Source organism: Heloderma suspectum, chromosome 9, assembly GCF_057233095.1.
Source record: "Heloderma suspectum isolate Gila_16-S chromosome 9, 16-S_ref, whole genome shotgun sequence".
NCBI classification, from domain to species: Eukaryota; Metazoa; Chordata; class Lepidosauria; order Squamata; family Helodermatidae; genus Heloderma; species Heloderma suspectum.
In genome coordinates this window covers 2,540,386-2,557,790 of record NC_139466.1, presented here as the reverse complement: position 1 = coordinate 2,557,790, position 17,405 = coordinate 2,540,386, and the positions used below count along the sequence as shown (strand labels likewise).

Sequence of the window (17,405 nt, the reverse complement as noted above, 5' to 3'; positions counted from 1 at the left end):
GAGCCTCTTTCCACCGTGTTCTGGCAAATCTACTTTCTGCTGCAGCTTCTCTTCAAAGCCTCCAATCAAAAGGCTCCCTGGTGACATCAGCCTTAAAAACATAACAGGGCTCCATCTCTGAATGCAAAATGGGCTCAATAGACAATGCAGCTGCAATCCATGCTCTTCTCCAAAGGGCAGCTCCCCCCACTCCCCCCCCCCCGCTCCAACTCTCCTGCAGCATCCTGTGGAAGAGAGGACAGGCCTAAACCCCTTGGGCCAAAGGTGCCTTTATTCAGACATGGGCTCAACAGTGGTGGTGGGCTATGGCAGCCCAGCATTTGGGCAGCACAGAGACCCCTGGGGAGGGGATCAGCTCCCTCGGGGCATCTGTTTCGATTCTTAGCGATGCTTGTCCTTCCTGCTGGCCTCCAGTCGAGCCTTGGCAGCTGCCGTCGTTTTGCGAGGCAACCCCTCCTCGTCTAGCCCTCCGGACACGTTTGCTCCAGCCTTCCCAGTGCTTTTTCCCTGAATGGAAGGGACAACATGGATCAATGGGGTTGAGGGTACAGAGGTAGCGATAGCGGAGGATAAGGCGAGAGATGAGACGAAGGACATGCCTGCAACAGCCCAATGCTCAAACTCAGCAACACTTTGCAAGCACCATCCCCTCCATCAGCCTTCCCCAACATGACACTCTCCTGATGTTTTGAATGACATCTCCCAGCATTCCTGACCACTGGCCATGCTGGCTGAGGATGATGGGATCTCTAGTCTAGGACAGCTGGTGGGCACCAGGTTGGGGAAGGCTGCCCTCCACTTTCCCACACGGTTGAAGGTTCATTTACTCTGCAATAGTCCTATCCTCCACTGATTTAAAAGCCAAGAGTGTGACTGTCCTCTCGGTTAAAGAGACATAGGAACTATGTTTGTGATCAACTGTTCAAAATATACACCAGCAGCAGTGCCTGAAATGGCCGGTTGTGCACTGCATTCATGCCTAAGCGTTCATGTGCTTGAATTTATATGCCTGTGCACTACCACAGACAAGTTGCATTCATTCTCCAATACAGAAATTTAACTTCCAGAGACCCTGAAGAGAGAGCTGAAGCCCCGAAATACACATCCCATTTTTAAACTGGGTGTCCTTGAAAAGCAAAAATAGGGACAGTGATCAGAAAACATGGACCATCCCTGGTAAATAGGGACAGCTGAGCCTATGCAAGAACACGGCACAGCCCAGAGGACAGAGATGCACAAGGCAGAAAGGAATGGAAATTCCCCAAGGCAGGAGAGCAGCTCCCCCAAAGCAGGGCTACGAAGGCTGCAGGGCTGGCCCTAAGCTGAGAACAGGTGGGTAGCTCATTCCCATGGGTGGTCAAGAGGTCTCCTTCATGATCACTCTGGAAAGGCTGATATACCCAGCTGTTACAACCAAGTCCTCCGGATTCTTTCTGGAGGGGAAGAGAAGAAGAATAAGGCTTACAGGCCTGGGGCAATTCCCTTGGTTACCCCATTTTCCTTCTTGGCAGAGCTCTCCGTTGCATGACTCGCAGAAAATCAACAGTCTTATTACTCTAGTTCTTTGCTAGGAAAAAGCTACACTTGTTGGATTTCATCCAGCAGGCAGCTGATCAAGGCCTAGCAGCCCTGCTGGTGGGGAGCAGGGAAGCAGGCTGTATTTTCTGTTGAACCTTGACTACTGGATTCAGGCTCCACACACAAATATTGGTAATGGAACAGCTTCATTGCATATACGGTCAGGGCCAGAAATATTGGAACAAGGATAACTGTTTTGGCAGTTGGCCTCTGTACACCACCACATTGAAGTTGAAAGGAAACACACCCAGATGGGAGCAAAGTCAGGACTTCCAGCTGTAATTCAAGGGGTTTGACAAAAGTGGGGCACTAACCATTCAGGAACGACAGCCAGTGGCATACACCCCCCACACACATCGTTGGTGGCTCATAAGTAATGGAACGAATGGCTGGCAAGCAGCTGCATGGCCAGGTGTGGCCTGTTTCCTGGGTACCCCATGACCAATCAAGCAGATAAAAGGCCTGGAGGTGGTTCTGAGTTACATTTGCATTTGGTAGCTGTTCACTGGAACTCCCAACATGAGGTCTAAAGAGGTGTCCATGCGAGTGAAGGAGGCCATCATTAGGCTGAGGAAACAAAATAAACCCATCAGAGAGATAGCAAAAACAGTGGGAGTGGCCAATACAACAGTTTGGAACAACCTGAAAAAGAAAGAATTCACTGGCAAGCTCAGCAACAGCAAAAGGCCTGGAAGACAACTAAAGTGGATGACCCCAGAATTCTGCTCATGGTGAAGAGGAACCCTTTCACAACATCTAGCCAGGTCAAGAATGCTCTTGAGGAGGTAGGCATGTCATTGTCAACTTCTACAGTTAAGAGACGGCTGTATGAATGTAAATACAGAGGCTTCACAACAAGGTGCAAACCACTGGTAACGCTCAAGAACAGAAAGGCCAGATTAGCCTTTGCCAGCAAACACCTAAAAAAGCCTGCCCTGTTCTGGAATAAGATTCTTTGGACTGATGAAACCAAGATTAACTTGTACCAGAATGATGGGAAGAGAAAAGTATGGAGAAGGAAAGAAACAGCTCATGATCCAACACATACCACATCATCTGTCAAACATGGTGGAGGCAGCGTTATGGCATGGGCATGTATGGCTACCAATGGAACCAGGTCACTGGTGTTTATTGATGACCTGACTGCTGATAAAAGCAGCAGGATGAATTCTGAAGTGTACAGGGCTATACTTTCTGCTCAGGTTCAGCCGAATGCTGCCAAACTGAGAGGACGCCGCTTCATATTGCAGATGGATAATGACCCAAAACATACAGCAAAAGCTACCCAAGAGTTTCTCAAGGCAAAGAAGTGGGATGTCCTTCAATGGCCAAGTCAGTCACCTGATCTCCACCCAACAGAGCATGCTTTTCACTTACTGAAGACAAGACTGAAGGTGGAAAGACCTACAAACAAGCAGCAGCTGAAGGCAGCTGCAGTAAAGGCCTGGCAAAGCATCTTGAGGGAGGAAACTCAGCATTTGGTCATGTCCATGGGTTCCAGACTGCAGGCAGTCATTGACTGCAAAGGATCTTCATCCAGGTATTAAAGGCAATCCTTAAGTTTGAAATGATGTTGGTTTGTTCCATTACTTATGAGCTACCAACGATGGGGGTGTGTGTATGCCACTGGCTGTCCTTCCTGAATGGTTAGTGCCCCACTTTTGTCAAACCCCTTGAATTACAGCTGAAAGTCCTGACTTCACTCCCATCTGGGTTTGTTTCCTTTCAACTTCAATGTGGTGGTGTACAGAGGCCAACTGCCAAAACAGTTATCCTTGTTCCGATATTTCTGGCCCTGACTGTATATATACATACACCTCTCCCTGGCAGGGCTCTTAAGACAGGCCTGCAGCAGGATTTCTCCTAATCTAAGGGCAATGGGGGGAGGTTGGATTGTCCTTAAGAGGACAGTGAATGGTTAATTAACTGTTCCTGAATACCATACAGTAGCAACTCCGCTGATCCCCATCTGTGCATTTGCTTCTGAGTCCCCCTGCCCCCAAACTGTGGCCACAACTTAGATGCAACTTCATGGAAAGGAAGAGCTGGTCTCTTCCTGAGCATGGTTGGGGAAGCAGATGGGGATCCCCACAGCTCACAAAGGTCTTGGAGCAAGCTTTGCTTAATGGGGCTGGTTCTGGCAGAATCAAGAATTTCGGGTTGGAGGCAGAGCATGTCAGTTATTGTTGCAGGTCAAAACTGTCGACCCCAAAGCTTCATGTGTCCACCCAATACTTCTACATCAGGGCTGCTTTCCTGTCCCAGCCAAAACAATTTGGGGATGCAGCCTGATGGGCGGCAGAAGAAGGGAGCCCTTCATCCCTCACCCCCCAGAAAACCTTTATCCACCCTCTCCCCCTGCAGCCCTTCAGACAACTTCCCAGCATGCCCCATGAAAGAGGGCCACGGAGCCTTGGAGCCAGCTCAGTCAAGCAACCAGGGTGGGCTGGTCTGCTGCCCTGGACAATGGGGGGGGGGGGTGTCTTACCACCACCTGGTTCGCCATGCAAGACAGAAGCGACTCCATGGTTGGGGGCTTCTTGCCATCCTGGCTCCTGAGCATCTTGAGGCGGCTTTTCTCAAGAAAGTCACACTGGTTGCGCAGGGAGTCTGGAAGGCAACGGAGGCACTCAAGGTGGGGGGAGGGGCCTGGCTCCATTTCCAGAAGGGGCACCACCCCCTTCGCATGTGCACCACCCCCGCCCAGAACCCGCAGTGTTACGGCCTACCGCTTACGTAGCGCTGAGAATTCCCAGAGCACTTCCCTTTTTAAATTACGTGTTTGCCTTCACAACAGCCCTGTGAGGCAGGTCACTATGAGTGCCAATTTAAAGAGGTTAGAGGCAGTGATCTGCTCAGCTTAGAAGGCATCGCCTTCCGCTTAACCCTGGGAGGGACTGAAAAGAGTAAAGAACTGTTGCTGAGGCAGCCGAGACCTCCCTCGTGTTGGTCAGAGAGCCTTCTCTGCGTCCCCTCCGTTTATAGAGCTGGATTGCGCCGAATCTCCACTGCCCTAAACTCTGGTGTATGCACTGGTGCCCATGGTGGTCCCAGGGCCTTTTGGCTGGAGTCCTGACACATCCACCCCTCCCTGGCAACAGGCATACTGGCCCGGGTGCTGCTATCTCAGCATGCTCCAGCTCCCTGGTGCTTCCGTTCTGGGGAAAGGTTCTCTAGAACACACAGATCCACCACCTGTTTCAGGTCCAGGAGCTTCCCGCTCCGCCCTGACCCACGGGACTGTCTGTTGTCACTCCCTGGCGAAGGAAAACGCAAAACTTTCCACCTGCCAAGCGGGCTCTTTCACCTGCTCTGGCTTCACATGTTCCAAGGTGGTTGATTTCTGGGACTGGAAACAGATGCCTGCAGGGCACAGCCCTGCCATAAATTTAAGCCCATAGGTTCCTACCTAACAAATCCAGCGGAGGGTACTTGAATATGGGGATGAAGGCCCGGTAGCTGTTTTCGTGTTTAGTCCCTGCAAAGACAGAGAGAGACAGAGAGACAGAGAGAGACAGACCTGTGTTAGCTGGCTGTGACCCCTCACATCTGTAACCATCCTTTGGTCACATGTAACCCTGGCTAAAGTTCCTAGAGATAAGCTGCAAGTACTTCAGGCTGGCTCTCACCTTCAGTTGCGTTTTGTCACTGCAGAGAAGCAAGCTTGCAGAAACCTGGATATAATGGCAACAGCAGCCACCTTCCTGGTGCAGTCAGCAAAAGGCCATAAGGGAAGGGACCATAGCTCAGTGGTAGAAGAGCACCTGCTTAGCATGCAAAAGGTCCCAGTTCAATCCCCACCGTCTCCAATTAAATTGCCAGGTTGCAGGCGATGGGAAATTTATCTGTTGTGGACTCTGGATTGCAGCTGACAGTCAGAATAGACCAGACCTCCCCAACCTGGTACCCTCCAGATGTTTTGGATCACAACTCCAGGTCAGTGAATGGTAAAACTGCTATCCAGGACTTGATCCTGGATGAACACACTGACCTGGCTTGTATTACAGAGACCTGGCTGGACAAAGCTGGGGGGGTTAATCTCTCTCAGCTCTGCCCTCCAGGGTTCTCTGTTCAGCAGCAGGCAAGACCTGGGGGTTGGGGAGGTGGAGTGGCCGTGGTCTATCATGATTCGATCCCCCTTACCAGGTGCCCTATCCCGCAGTCTGCTGGGTTCGAGTGTGTTTATTTGAAAATGGGTGCCTGGGACAGAAGAGGGATTCTGTTGGTGTACCATCCACCCTGCTGCTCAACAGTCTCCCTTCCTGAGTTAGCCGGGGTAGTCTCGGGGTTGGTGCTGGAGACCCCTCGGCTTGTTGTGCTGGGGGATTTCAACATCCATGCTGAGGCTGCCCTGTTGGGAGCGGCTCAGGACATCATGTCCACCATGACAACCATGGGTCTGTCCCAGAAGGTATCTGGCCCCACCCATGCTGCTGGGCACACTCTGGACCTCGTTTTCTGTGCTGGATGTGGTGATAGTGATCTGAGAGTGGAGGAACTCTCTATAGTTCCGTTGTCATGGACAGATCACTACCTGGTGGGGTTTAGACTTGCTGGCACTCGGAACCTCTGCAGGGGTGGAGGGCCGATTAAGATGGTCCGCCCCAGGAGGCTGATCGATTTTCCTGTTGCCTCGGCAGGCGATTCTGTCAAAGCCCTGGCCGATCTCTGGAATGGAGAAATGACCAGGGCCACAGACACAATCGCTCCTGAGCGTCCTCGCTCACGAAGTGGAGCTGCAGCAGCACCCTGGTTTTCTAGGGAGCTGGCAGTGATGAAACGAGTGAGAGGACGACTGGAGCAACGTTGGCAGAAAACTCGGAGTGAATCCGATTGAACACGGGCTAGAGCCTATTTGAAGGCCTACTCTGTGGCAATACAGGCAGCAAAGAAAATATGTTTTTCTGCCACTATTGCGTCTGCAAAGAGCCATCCAGTGGAGCTGTTTCGAGTGGTTAGGGGTCTTTTACATGCTAGCCCGCAAGAGGATAATTTAAACCCCTCGACAGCCCGCTGTGAACAATTTGCTCAGCACTTTGCAGACAAAATCGCTTGGATCCGCTCTGACTTGGACGCTATAGTTGCTACAGACTCAGAGGACATAACTTTGGCCCCTGCTTGTCCAGTGTTGTTGGATACTTTTCAATTTGTACAGCCTGAGGATGTGGACAGGATCCTTGGAGAGGTGACAGTCACCACGTGTGTTCTAGATCCTTGCCCTTCCTGGCTCATAAAAGCAGCCAGAGGTGGACTGGGCGAGTGGGTAAGGGAGTGGTTAATGCCTCTCTTAGGCAAGGCAGAGTTCCAGCCTGCTTGAAGGAGGTGGTGGTGAGACCTTTGTTAAAAAAAAGCCCTCCCTGAACCCCACCATATTGGATAATTATTGGCCAGTCTCCAATATTCCATTTCTGGGCAAGATATTGGAGCGCATGGTGGCCTCCCAACTCCAGAGATTCTTGGATGAGACAGATTATCTAGATCCATTTCAATCTGGCTTCAGACCCGGGTATGGGACAGAAACAGCTTTGGTCGCCTTGGTGGATGACCTACACTGGGAACTAGACAGGGGGAGTGTGTCCCTGTTGGTTCTGCTGGACCTCTCAGCGGCTTCCGATACCATCGACCATGGTATCCTTCTGGGCCACCTCGCTGGGATGGGACTTGGAGGCACTGTTTTACAGTGGCTCCATTCCTTCTTGGAAGGGCGGACCCAGAAGGTGGTGCTGGGAGACTCCTGTTCAACTCCCTGGCCATTGGCTTGTGGGGTCCCTCAGGGCTCTGTTTTGTCCCTCATGCTATTTTGTCCCTCATTTTGTCCCTCAAATTGAAGCTTAATCCAGACAAGACAGACGTGCTCCTGGTCAGTCGAAAGGCAGAACAGGGAATAGGGATTCAGCCTGTGTTGGATGGGGTTGCACTCCCCCTGAAGACTCAGGTTTGCAATTTGGGGGTGCTCCTGGATTCAGCCCTGAGCCTGGATGCCCAGGTTTCAGCAGTGGCCAGGAGTGCATTTGCACAGTTAAAGCTAGTGCGCGCAGCTGCACCCGTTCCTTGAGATGTCTGACTTGGCCACAGTGACACATGCCTTAGTTACATCCCGTTTGGATTACTGTAACGCACTCTGGGGCTGCCTCAGAAGAGTGTTCGGAAACTTCAGCTGGTTCAAAGAACTGCGGCTAGACTGCTGACTGGGGCTGGTTACAGGCAGCATATAACTCCCCTGTTAAAACAGCTTCACTGGCTCCCAGTCTGTTTCCGGGCACAATTCCAAGTGCTGGTTATGTCCTATAAAGCCTTATACAGCTCGGGTCCAGATTATCTGAAAGACCGTATTCTCCCTTATGAGCTACTCGTGCCCTGAGATCTTCAGGGAAAGCCCTTCTCGCCATCCCGCCACCATCACAGGCACGCCTGGTGGGAACGCGGGAGAGGGCCTTCTCGGTGGCTGCCCCAAGGCTCTGGAACTCCCTTCCCAGGGAGGCGAGAGTGGCACCCTCCTTGATATGTTTTCGCAGGCATGCAAAAGCTTTTTTGTTCCAGCAGGCCTTTGGGGATAACTAGTCTGGACCTGGGAAAATGCGACGTATGGATACCATTTTTGTTGTTCTGGTTGTCTTTTACTGTTTTAATATATTTACAATTTTAATATTGATGATTCAATTATATTTTTAACTTTTATACAGTTGTATTTCTATAGGTTTTAATTGTAGCAGTTTTAACGTTGTTAGGCCGCTTTGAGTCCCAGTATTGGGGAAAAGGCAGGATATAAATAAATATAATAGTAATAATAATAACAACAACAACAACTCCCATCAGCCCCAGCAAACATAATGAATGGTCAGGGGAGATGGGAGCTATAGTCCAATGTTGGGTAAAGAAGCTGCAGTAGATAATACTAGCAGCGTAAGGCAGTTCCATATTGCATGCACTACCCAGAGAGCTGCAGATCAGGAGAGGGGAGGGGAACAAAAGAACTGGCCACTTCTTATTTGCATATGTCAATTAAGGCAGACACATTTAAAATTCCCCATTGCCTGCTGTACAGTACAGACCAAACAATGTAACTTTAAAATATCCAGGGGCAAAATAACCCTTGTCAGCCTGATAGAGATCTGTCAAAGTGTTCATCTTGTGTAGTATTATTGTTATTATTATTATTGTATTAAAACGTTTATATCCCTCCTTTCCTTCAAGCAAACCTCAAAGCCACTTCCAACATCAGTTTAAAAACAATCGATAAAACAATTTAAACCATAACGAGCACAGCCAACAACAGAACGAAGCTGAACAGCCAACAGATCAGATGGCACAGCACAGTTGGTCAGTTAATTCAGTCTTCTCCGACCTGGTGCCCTCCCGATGTGTTGGACTGCAATGGGAGCTGCAGGCCTCCAAAACATCTGGAAGGCACCAAATTGAGGAAGGCTGAACCAATACAACCCAGTTGTCTTCTTCAGATGACACATGTTTGCCGCTTGTAGACATGCAAGCAGCCAGGTGGGCGGGTGCCCCTCTCTGGGGAGGGTGTTCAAAAACTTAAACCATGGGGTTGGGAAGTGGGGCACAGCCAACTGGGCTTTGGCATACATCTACAGCAGAGCTTCTCCTGCCCACCCTTTTCCATTTTTTATGTTCAGGTTTCTAGCCCAGTGGTGGGGAACGTTTTTCAGCCTCAGGGGCAAATTCCAATCTGGGAAAGGTTAGGGTGGTAGTAGAGCATATCCTATGTGGGCAGGGGCCAAAGGCAAAGTGGGTGAGGCCAGAATGTGACTATAATGGATTCTAAGCCTACTCAGAAGTAAGCAGGACTGAATCACACAGCAGCATATTGAAACAGCATCCCAGATACTGAGACTTTGCACATCTACTCACAAGTAAGCAGGGTTGAATCATTCACTTGCACTTTCAGATAGCATCCAAATACCAAGCCTCTTCATCTCTACTCAGAAGTAAATATGAGAAGCATCTCTACTCACAAGGAAGTCAGACAAGCCTCAGAAACAAGCAGGAAGGAATTGCTCAACAACTCCCTCCCCAGGCCCCCTCCCCTGCAGGATAAAGCTCTTATCTCTGCTTAGCAGCTAATAGGCAATAAGAACTTCCCCTGTGCACATAGACAAGGACTTCCTTCCTCTCCTTGCAGCAAGAAAAAGCTCTTTTCTCTGCTCAGCTCTCAATCAAAGAGAAGAGCTTTTCTGTACCAGGAGAGGGGGCAGGGTCTGTGGAGGAAGCCAGCGGGCTGCATGGGGACCCCGCAGGCCTTGTCTGGCCTACAGGCAGGAGGTTCTCCATCTCTGCTCTAGCCCTTCTCACTGCAGAGAGGGAGAAAAGCTGCAACATTTTAGCGTGCAGGCCTCTGATGCCAGCCCGCCCCCCAGCCAGTGGGAAGTCTGTGCATGTACTACACCTTTGTGGGAAGGGCCTTCTGGGGCCAAGGCAGTGCTGGGGCCATCATGACTTGCACGCAGCCATGGCTACCACCTGTACAGCTAGGGTGAGGCTGCTCGGGCCATGTACATAATACCTGGGGTGCCACGTTCCACTTTACATATGTAGTAGCTTCCTCGTGGGGTTAGGAACTTGCTGGCGCTGTCTTCTGGGAACTTGACCAGGAACAAGAGCTTCAGCGTCCCATTCTCTTCACACAAGTCAATGGGGTCTGCAAAGGGAACAAAGAGATCAGGTCCTGCTTCTCTCTCTGAGAGCATCAGCAGTGATGTCACCTCCCTTCTGTGGGTTGTGGGCTGTCAGCCACTATGTTCCTCAACCCATAGGGCAGCTATGTCTGGGATAGGCTCATCTCAGTTTTGTCTGATCTACTTAAATATATATATATATATATATATATATTGCCGTTATTTAATAACCCACTCCTCAGCTCAAGAACTCCTAGAGCCACCTTACACACTTAAAAAGCAACAACAATCAAATCAACCTATTTCCAATAATCAAATTAATGCAAAACTAGCAGAAATTAACTTGGAGCAAACCACAGTAAAAGATTTGAGTGAAAAATCAGAAGAGTCTAAATGTTCCAAAAGGCCTGAGCAAATTAACAGGTCATGACCTGGCATCAAGAAGTTTCTCTAGGGAGGCTGTGCCAGAGCTGCACAGCCACAACCGAAAGGGCCCTGTCCCTCTACCCTAAGGGTGGGGGCATGGAGAAAGGTCTCTGTGGAGGGGCAGATTCATGTAGTGAAAGGCGATTCTTATGGTACCAATTTCTTTTAGAATCTCCATGATCCACCAATGATTAGTTCTTTTTAATTATTATTCACGAAACAAGTGCACATACTCAAGAACGTTTAGCAGTTAAGGCATAACTAATCTGTCTTCAGCAACCCTGAGCCTGCGCTCTTCCTCCAGAATGTTATACGTGTTGTGCTGGATCAGACTTGGACCCTCGTAGTCTAGCATTCTTTGCAGGAACCCCATCAACCAATAGGCACAAGGTGGTCCTCCAGAAATTGGTCAGTGGTGGTCTGTAATCTACCTTCTACCCACCCCGACCTACATGTAAGAAATTAAAAGTGAAACATGGTGCATTTCTTCATTTGTGTATTGCACAAACTAGTTACATTATTTGCTTACTTTTTTGCTTTTTTAAGGCTGAAAGAGCAAAGTTTGAAATGAAAGCATGGTCAATCAGATTAGTGACAGCTCCTTTGCCTGTTGCTGGAATCTCTGAAGAGAGTATACAAACTTCACATGGAAAAATAAATTAAATGGACCCTATACCGTGTCACTGGCCAATTCTCAGTGCTAAATGGAGCAGGATAAAAGCCCTTTCCTTGCCTTTGGGTCAAGAGAGTGGGAAAGAGGAATTGCACGTGAGAGACAGGGAAGGAGGGATAGGGAACAGGTGTTGGGGCAGTTAAGAATGTGTGGGAAACATGAAGAGAGAGACACACACACAACTTTTTCTCCCTCTTTCATAATTCTAGAGTTTGAGGGGGCCATCCGATTAAACTGTCCTGAATCTCCTGTCAGAAAAAAACTTGCCTTGTTACACAAGACACCTCTTTCCTTTATCGAATTCACTGCCACAAGGAGCGGACGTGGCCAGCTAGCTAAGATGGCTTCAAAAGGAGATCAGACAAGTTCCTGAAAGAGCCATTGGTAGTCCTCTCCTATTAGCGACAGGGGAACCACCTCTCTAGTCCAGTGTTCTGTGCCCAGAGTGGCCAGCCAGGGGCCCCCATGGCAGGCCCACAAGTAGGACATGAGTGCAAGAGCCCCCTGCTTCCCTCCCATTCATGTTCCCCAGCAACTGGCAATAAGAAGCATGCTGCCCCTGATATTGGGGGTGGCATATAGCCCTCATGACTAGTAGCCATCAATAACCTTATCCTTCCCAGAAGCATCTGGTTGTCCAGAGGTGGGAAGAAGCCCCTGGGTTAGATGGACCTTTGCTCTGATCCAGCAGGGCTCTGTCTAGGCCAGCATCCTGTTTCAGACAACAGTCTGGCCACAAGCAGGACATTGAGGTCATGGCCTTCCTCTGCTGTTTAACCCCAGCGTCTGGTGCACAGAGGTACACTGCCTGTGTTCATGGACGCTCTGGCCAACCGTGGTGGCTCATAGCTGCCGACAGACCCATAATCCATGACCTCATAAACATTGTTCTCAGCAGTTAAGAAGTTAAGCGGCTGCTGCGGGACAGGCTTTCCTCTCCATTTCCTAATTGCCCTTGTTATCTTATCTCTGCCTCCCACTAAGGCCAATATATCTCCAACTGGTAATGACACCCAGCTTTTTTCAGCTGCAGGTAAGCGGCTCTGCCTGTTTTCTGGCTTTGAAGTTCCACATGCTCTCAACACAGGCTGGGTCTGGCCCAAAATATTTTGCTGCCCAAGGTGGAACAGCAAATGTCACACCTACCTGCCCAAGTCCAGCTTCAAAGCTAGCCAAGTTATTTTGGCCCATGAGACAGAAAATCCCACACCCACCTCTTCCCATCCCTAACAGTAAAAATGCAACAACAACAAATTAAATAACTGGGACTGTGCTCCCCTTTCATGATACCCAAAATTTGCTGCCAAGTAAGGCAGCTGCCTGTGTCTACCTAATGGTTGGCCCGGCCTTGATACAGGCCAATGTAAGGGCCTTTCTGCATGGTCAGTTTTTATCACTGGGCGGGAACCAACGTGCCCACAGGTACCTCTCTTGGCCAGGCTCCCTGTCCCTCCTGATTTTAATGCTATTTCTTAAGATGTTTTAAAACTATGGAGAGGCTGGCCTGCTGCAAAGCAAAGTGCTGCCCTCCATCACCACCTTTATTTGGGTTCAAAAGAGTGCTTTTGTGTTTTGGAGCTCAGCCCCCACCTCTGCCTTGCACTGAGGTTCTTGGGCAAGTGACTTTTCTTTTAGCCTCACCAGCTTTCCTTCTAGGAAATGAGTCTTTTGTGACTGGCCATGGCAGCCATTTTATGCATGGACAAGCCCCACCCATAGCAGCCATTTTGTGAAGTTGCCCAGGACACTCTCAAAATTCCAAATAGAGAGGTTCGCCTGGCACCTATGTTGTACACTTTTCAGTGCCAGGTGATAGCCTTTTTATTACCCCAGCGTTGTAGCACTCTAGTCTTTTCACTCTGCTGTTTTAAATCTGTATTTTAAATCTGTCCATTGCTTGTAGGTTTTATTCTGGTTGTACTTTTATATTGTAGTTTTATGCATTCATATTTTATATTGTTTTATGCTGTACTTTGTGGTTTTAATTTTTGTGAATAGCTCAAAGAGTTTCAGCTATTGGGCAGTATAGAAATGAAATGAAAATGAATAAATGTGCCCTCTGACCCAAAAAGTTTAGGGACCTCTGTTTTACTGCAATAAAATGTACAGTTCTTACTCGTGTGTGGTGCACAAGCCAAACATTTTCTCTTAAGGCTGTACTTCCAGCACATGGATGTTACAAGCTGTGGGTGTGCTATATTTTGTACCTGGAGAACAGGTGGCACTTCCCCACCCGGCCACCCCCATAAGATATTCGCCTGTTGTGAGTGCTGTGTGGCATCCATTCGGTCACCTTGGTGGAGTGTTGTAACCCACCGAACGCAGGCAGCCTGTGCTACTCCCCCAGCCCACCATCCACATTCTTGGACTTTTCCCTGCAAAATCCCAGGCCATGGCGGTCGCTCGCCATTCTTGATGCTGTGGGAGCTCCTGGCCCTCTTACCTGTTCTCTGCAGTCCCACCTTGTCACGTAGGTAATGCATTAGGAGTAAAACCGAGCAGTTGATGTTGGCCAGGAACTGTCGATTGTCTGCAAGAAGGGGAGCCAAGATGGTTGCTGGGGGACCTGTGCCCCCACTCCAGCATCCCGTGCACGGGCAAGAGGTATTTCCCTGGCATGGCCCAACTCTGAAATCTGCCCTCTGCCCTGCTACTGTGTCAGGCTCCTGGTTACCTATAATTGCTCAGGTGAGGGTGGTACTGGGTTGTCAGACTTTTTCTCCCAGGAATTGCATTCCACACAATTTAGCAGCCCAGGGGCACCCTCAAACTGGACGGTCTATAAAAACGTGGAAGGTAGGATGAAAAATCGACAACAGAGGGAGGTAAGGTGGTGGTGTGGGCGGGGCGGGGGGTGTTTGCATTTCCAGTCTTCTGTTATGATCATGTCCTGGGGTGATCTCAAGCTTAATTTGGGGCTGCAATGATAGTCAGATGACCACTCGATTTTGAAAAATGAGACTGATGCCAGAGAAACCGCAAATTCTGAGAAGAAGGACCTTGCCAGCTGTCTCCCTCTTGGTGAACCCAGCGATTTGGGGAAGGACCCAGGTGTGCTCTGCAGGGGGGCAGGGGGTGTGCTTGGATGCTCTGCTGCTCACACTGGTGTGACTCAGGCTGCCCCTTTCCGAAGGTGCCCCATTTGTGCCTGCCCACGCTCCTGTCTGGGTTGTTCTCAGAGGCTCAGTGGGCTGGGGGGGGGGGGGGTGCCTGCCTTCCATTGCAGCCAAGGCAATCCCTGCAGTTCCTGGGGCTTCTTGGTAGAATCTCACCTCACCTCCATATTTAATGCAGATAAACATGCCCCCGCTGCCCTGGGCACGGCTGGCCAGCTCTTCACCAGCTGGGCAGCCCTGGCGTCATGGTGACGTCTCATAACCTCACAATGGAACACTCTGTGAGGAAAGCTGTGCTGTTAAAATTTCTGCAGCCATCCGGATCTGTCTGCCTTCTGAGACAAAGCTGGGCGGAGGCCCAGTCAGACCGTTATGCTGCGCGAGGTACAATCCAGGGCAGGCGCAAGGACGGGCTGCGCCTGCCCACAGTTATGAAGTGAGGGGAATGTGTTGGAAAGAAGCCCGTGGGAGACGCCAGAGAGCGAGTTGCAGACCATCCAGGCAGGAGAGGGCTTGCAGGAGCCCCAGAGGCCTGCCTGTGCAAGAGAAACCACGAGGCTTGAAGATGCAGTGCCAAAGCTGCAAGCAGAGTCCGAGGCCAAAGATGGAAAGGGCCACGGCAATTGGCAAAGACTGTTAGCCTTGGGTCAGTGCCGAAGGGCCTTTCTGAACGGAGCTGCAGTTTACCGGCCAGAAGGACTGGTAGGCAAAGAGCAGGCTAGCGCGGGAGGCGGAGAGGACACCAAGTGGCAGGGCTAATCCTGGCAGCGTCCAGAGTGCAGGGAGGAGTAGAGAGAGGGCCAAGAGCGCAGGATGTGCGTGGGCATTTGCTCTGCTCATGGTCAGGGCGACACTTCAGGGTGGGCAAGCTGGACGTTCAGCCTGGGCACCCAACTGAAGGGGGAGCTGTGCTGAGCTTCACAACTCAGTGTTCGCTGAGCGTACTGTCTGCAGTGATCTAGGGCGAAGGAAAGCAAGTAAGGGTTGTATCCATTGTTAGTCCTACTTGGCATAGACCCATTGACATGAATGGGAATTAAGTTACTCATAATTATCTTAAGTCTTATTCATGTCAATGGATCTACTCAAGTAGGGCTAACATTGGATATAATCCTAAAGAATAATCCTATGCATGTTTAGACAGACAAAAGTTCTATATGCTGAGTAGGGAATGCTGGGAGTTGTAAGACTTTTTTCTGTCTAAACATGCATAGGATTACACTCTTTTAAAACTTTTAAAAAGAAGTTCTACAGGTTGTTGTAGTACCAGCTACAGAACTTAATTCCCATTAATTAACTTTACAGCATGTTCCTTTTTTCAATTTCCAGTTTGATGTCATTAGTTCTAGTTCAGGGGGGTGGGCATTTTCTGGCCCTTCAAACGTTTGGGCCTACAGCTCCCATCAGCCCTAGGCAGCATAGCTAATGGTGATGAATAATGGGAGTTTTACTCCAAAACATCTGGAGAGGGCACAGGGTTGGAGGAGGTGGTGGTCTGGCATGCACAGTTTACAAGTTCACAGTGGAGATGCCATGAGAAGAGAGAAATCCCAACATGCTCCTCGTTGTGGTGCTGAACTCAATGGCTGCACTGGCATGACAGGACAACCCACCCTATGAAAGAAGCCACGCAGTGCGGGTTGTCGTCGGAACAGCGCACAGTGAGCCCAAGAGACGATGGGGCTCACCGCGGGCTGTCCTCTGCCTCCTTCTCCCCTAGTCCTCCTGCTCACCCTGGCAGGTATCCCAGGGGACTTGGCCACAGAATCCATCTTGTCTGCTGCCAAGTCTCCCTCACTGGGGGAACCACGACCCTGGTTGCGGGTCCCAGCTTTAAAAAGCAGAAATTCCCTCCCCACATTTGCACAAGCTGGGGCCCCTCAAAATATGTTTTTGGTGTGCAAATGTCTCTGTAGTTTTTAAAATTACTGTTATTCTTTTGTCAGATTTTCTGAGTTGCACCGTCTCACTCTTTTTCACAGAGATGGACGCTCAACCCCCTTTTCAGTTCCCTTCACACTAACCACAGCTCTCAAACATAGCCACAGTTAGCGCTAAAGGGTGAGAAAAAGGAGGTGGCTTATAGATGAAAACAGCATGCCGGGGGCTCTGGCAAGTGGGGATTTGAAGCAGGGCATCCCAAGAGTCAGGGCAATACTTCAAACCCTGGGGATCACCCTGCTAAGGGGATGATCTTCACCCCTTTTCCCAACCTGTCAACTGTCAAAGGCCTCCAAAAGAATCTCCAGTTTGAAACTAAGCTTTAAAAAAAAATCCTGCTTGATCATCATGGGATATCTGAATGCAGAGAATCTCATCATCATTTTTAAGCCAGTTGACATGGTTTGTAGTTTTTAACAAGTCATTTTAGGGTATCCAGAGATTTTGTTGAAAACATATATATTTGTATTTTAAATGCCTCATGTATAATTTATTATGTTTTTAACATTTGTCCGATTATAAATCTTATGTATATATAGAGAATTCTAACATTATTTTTAGGATAGTTTAGTATGTTTTGAAGATTTTAATTAGTCAATACATATTATTCAAGAATTCTTTTGGAAACATGTAAAAATGGATTTTAAGTGTTTTGGTGTACATTATATATCACTTATCATGTATTTTATATGTCATATTCTTCAGTTCCCTTGATAAAGACCAAGTGTCAAAACGCATTGGGAATTCATTTGATGCAGCTGTTTCTTTTTTTTTACTTTGGTTACCAGACAAGGCATGCCTATCTATTTTAGACACTCAGAGTTGTGCACTTGCGCGAATCCGACAAAAATAATAATTAAAAAAATTACAGGGCCATTAATGCACATTACCAGGGTCAAAAAGATAATTTTAAAAAATTGGTCCCAATTTGGAAAAATTAAAAAAGGGGCTAGTGAATGAATGACAGCTACCCCAAAGTGCCTCTTGCCATTGTCAGAGGGGCCATCACTTGCTCATGGGCGAGATCGCTTGGGC

General features: G+C 49.1%; 1 protein-coding gene across 2 annotated transcripts; it reads right to left on the bottom strand.

Moving 5' to 3' along the window:
- Positions 1-204: 204 nt before the first annotated feature.
- On the bottom strand, positions 205-14,615 carry C9HXorf65 (chromosome 9 CXorf65 homolog). Of its 2 annotated transcripts, XM_084813507.1 has the most exons (6): positions 14,591-14,615; positions 13,757-13,843; positions 10,103-10,237; positions 4,988-5,056; positions 4,067-4,188; positions 205-507 (listed from the first exon to the last, which is right to left on the bottom strand). In XM_084813507.1, exons 1-6 carry the CDS (start codon positions 14,613-14,615, stop codon positions 382-384), a joined length of 564 nt encoding a protein of 187 aa, XP_084669633.1. In that variant the 3' UTR covers positions 205-381. The 2 variants fall into 2 exon arrangements, with proteins under 2 accessions (XP_084669633.1, XP_084669634.1); XM_084813508.1 differs by lacking the exons at positions 13,757-13,843; positions 14,591-14,615 and adding an exon at positions 10,646-10,719.
- Positions 14,616-17,405: the final 2,790 nt, after the last annotated feature.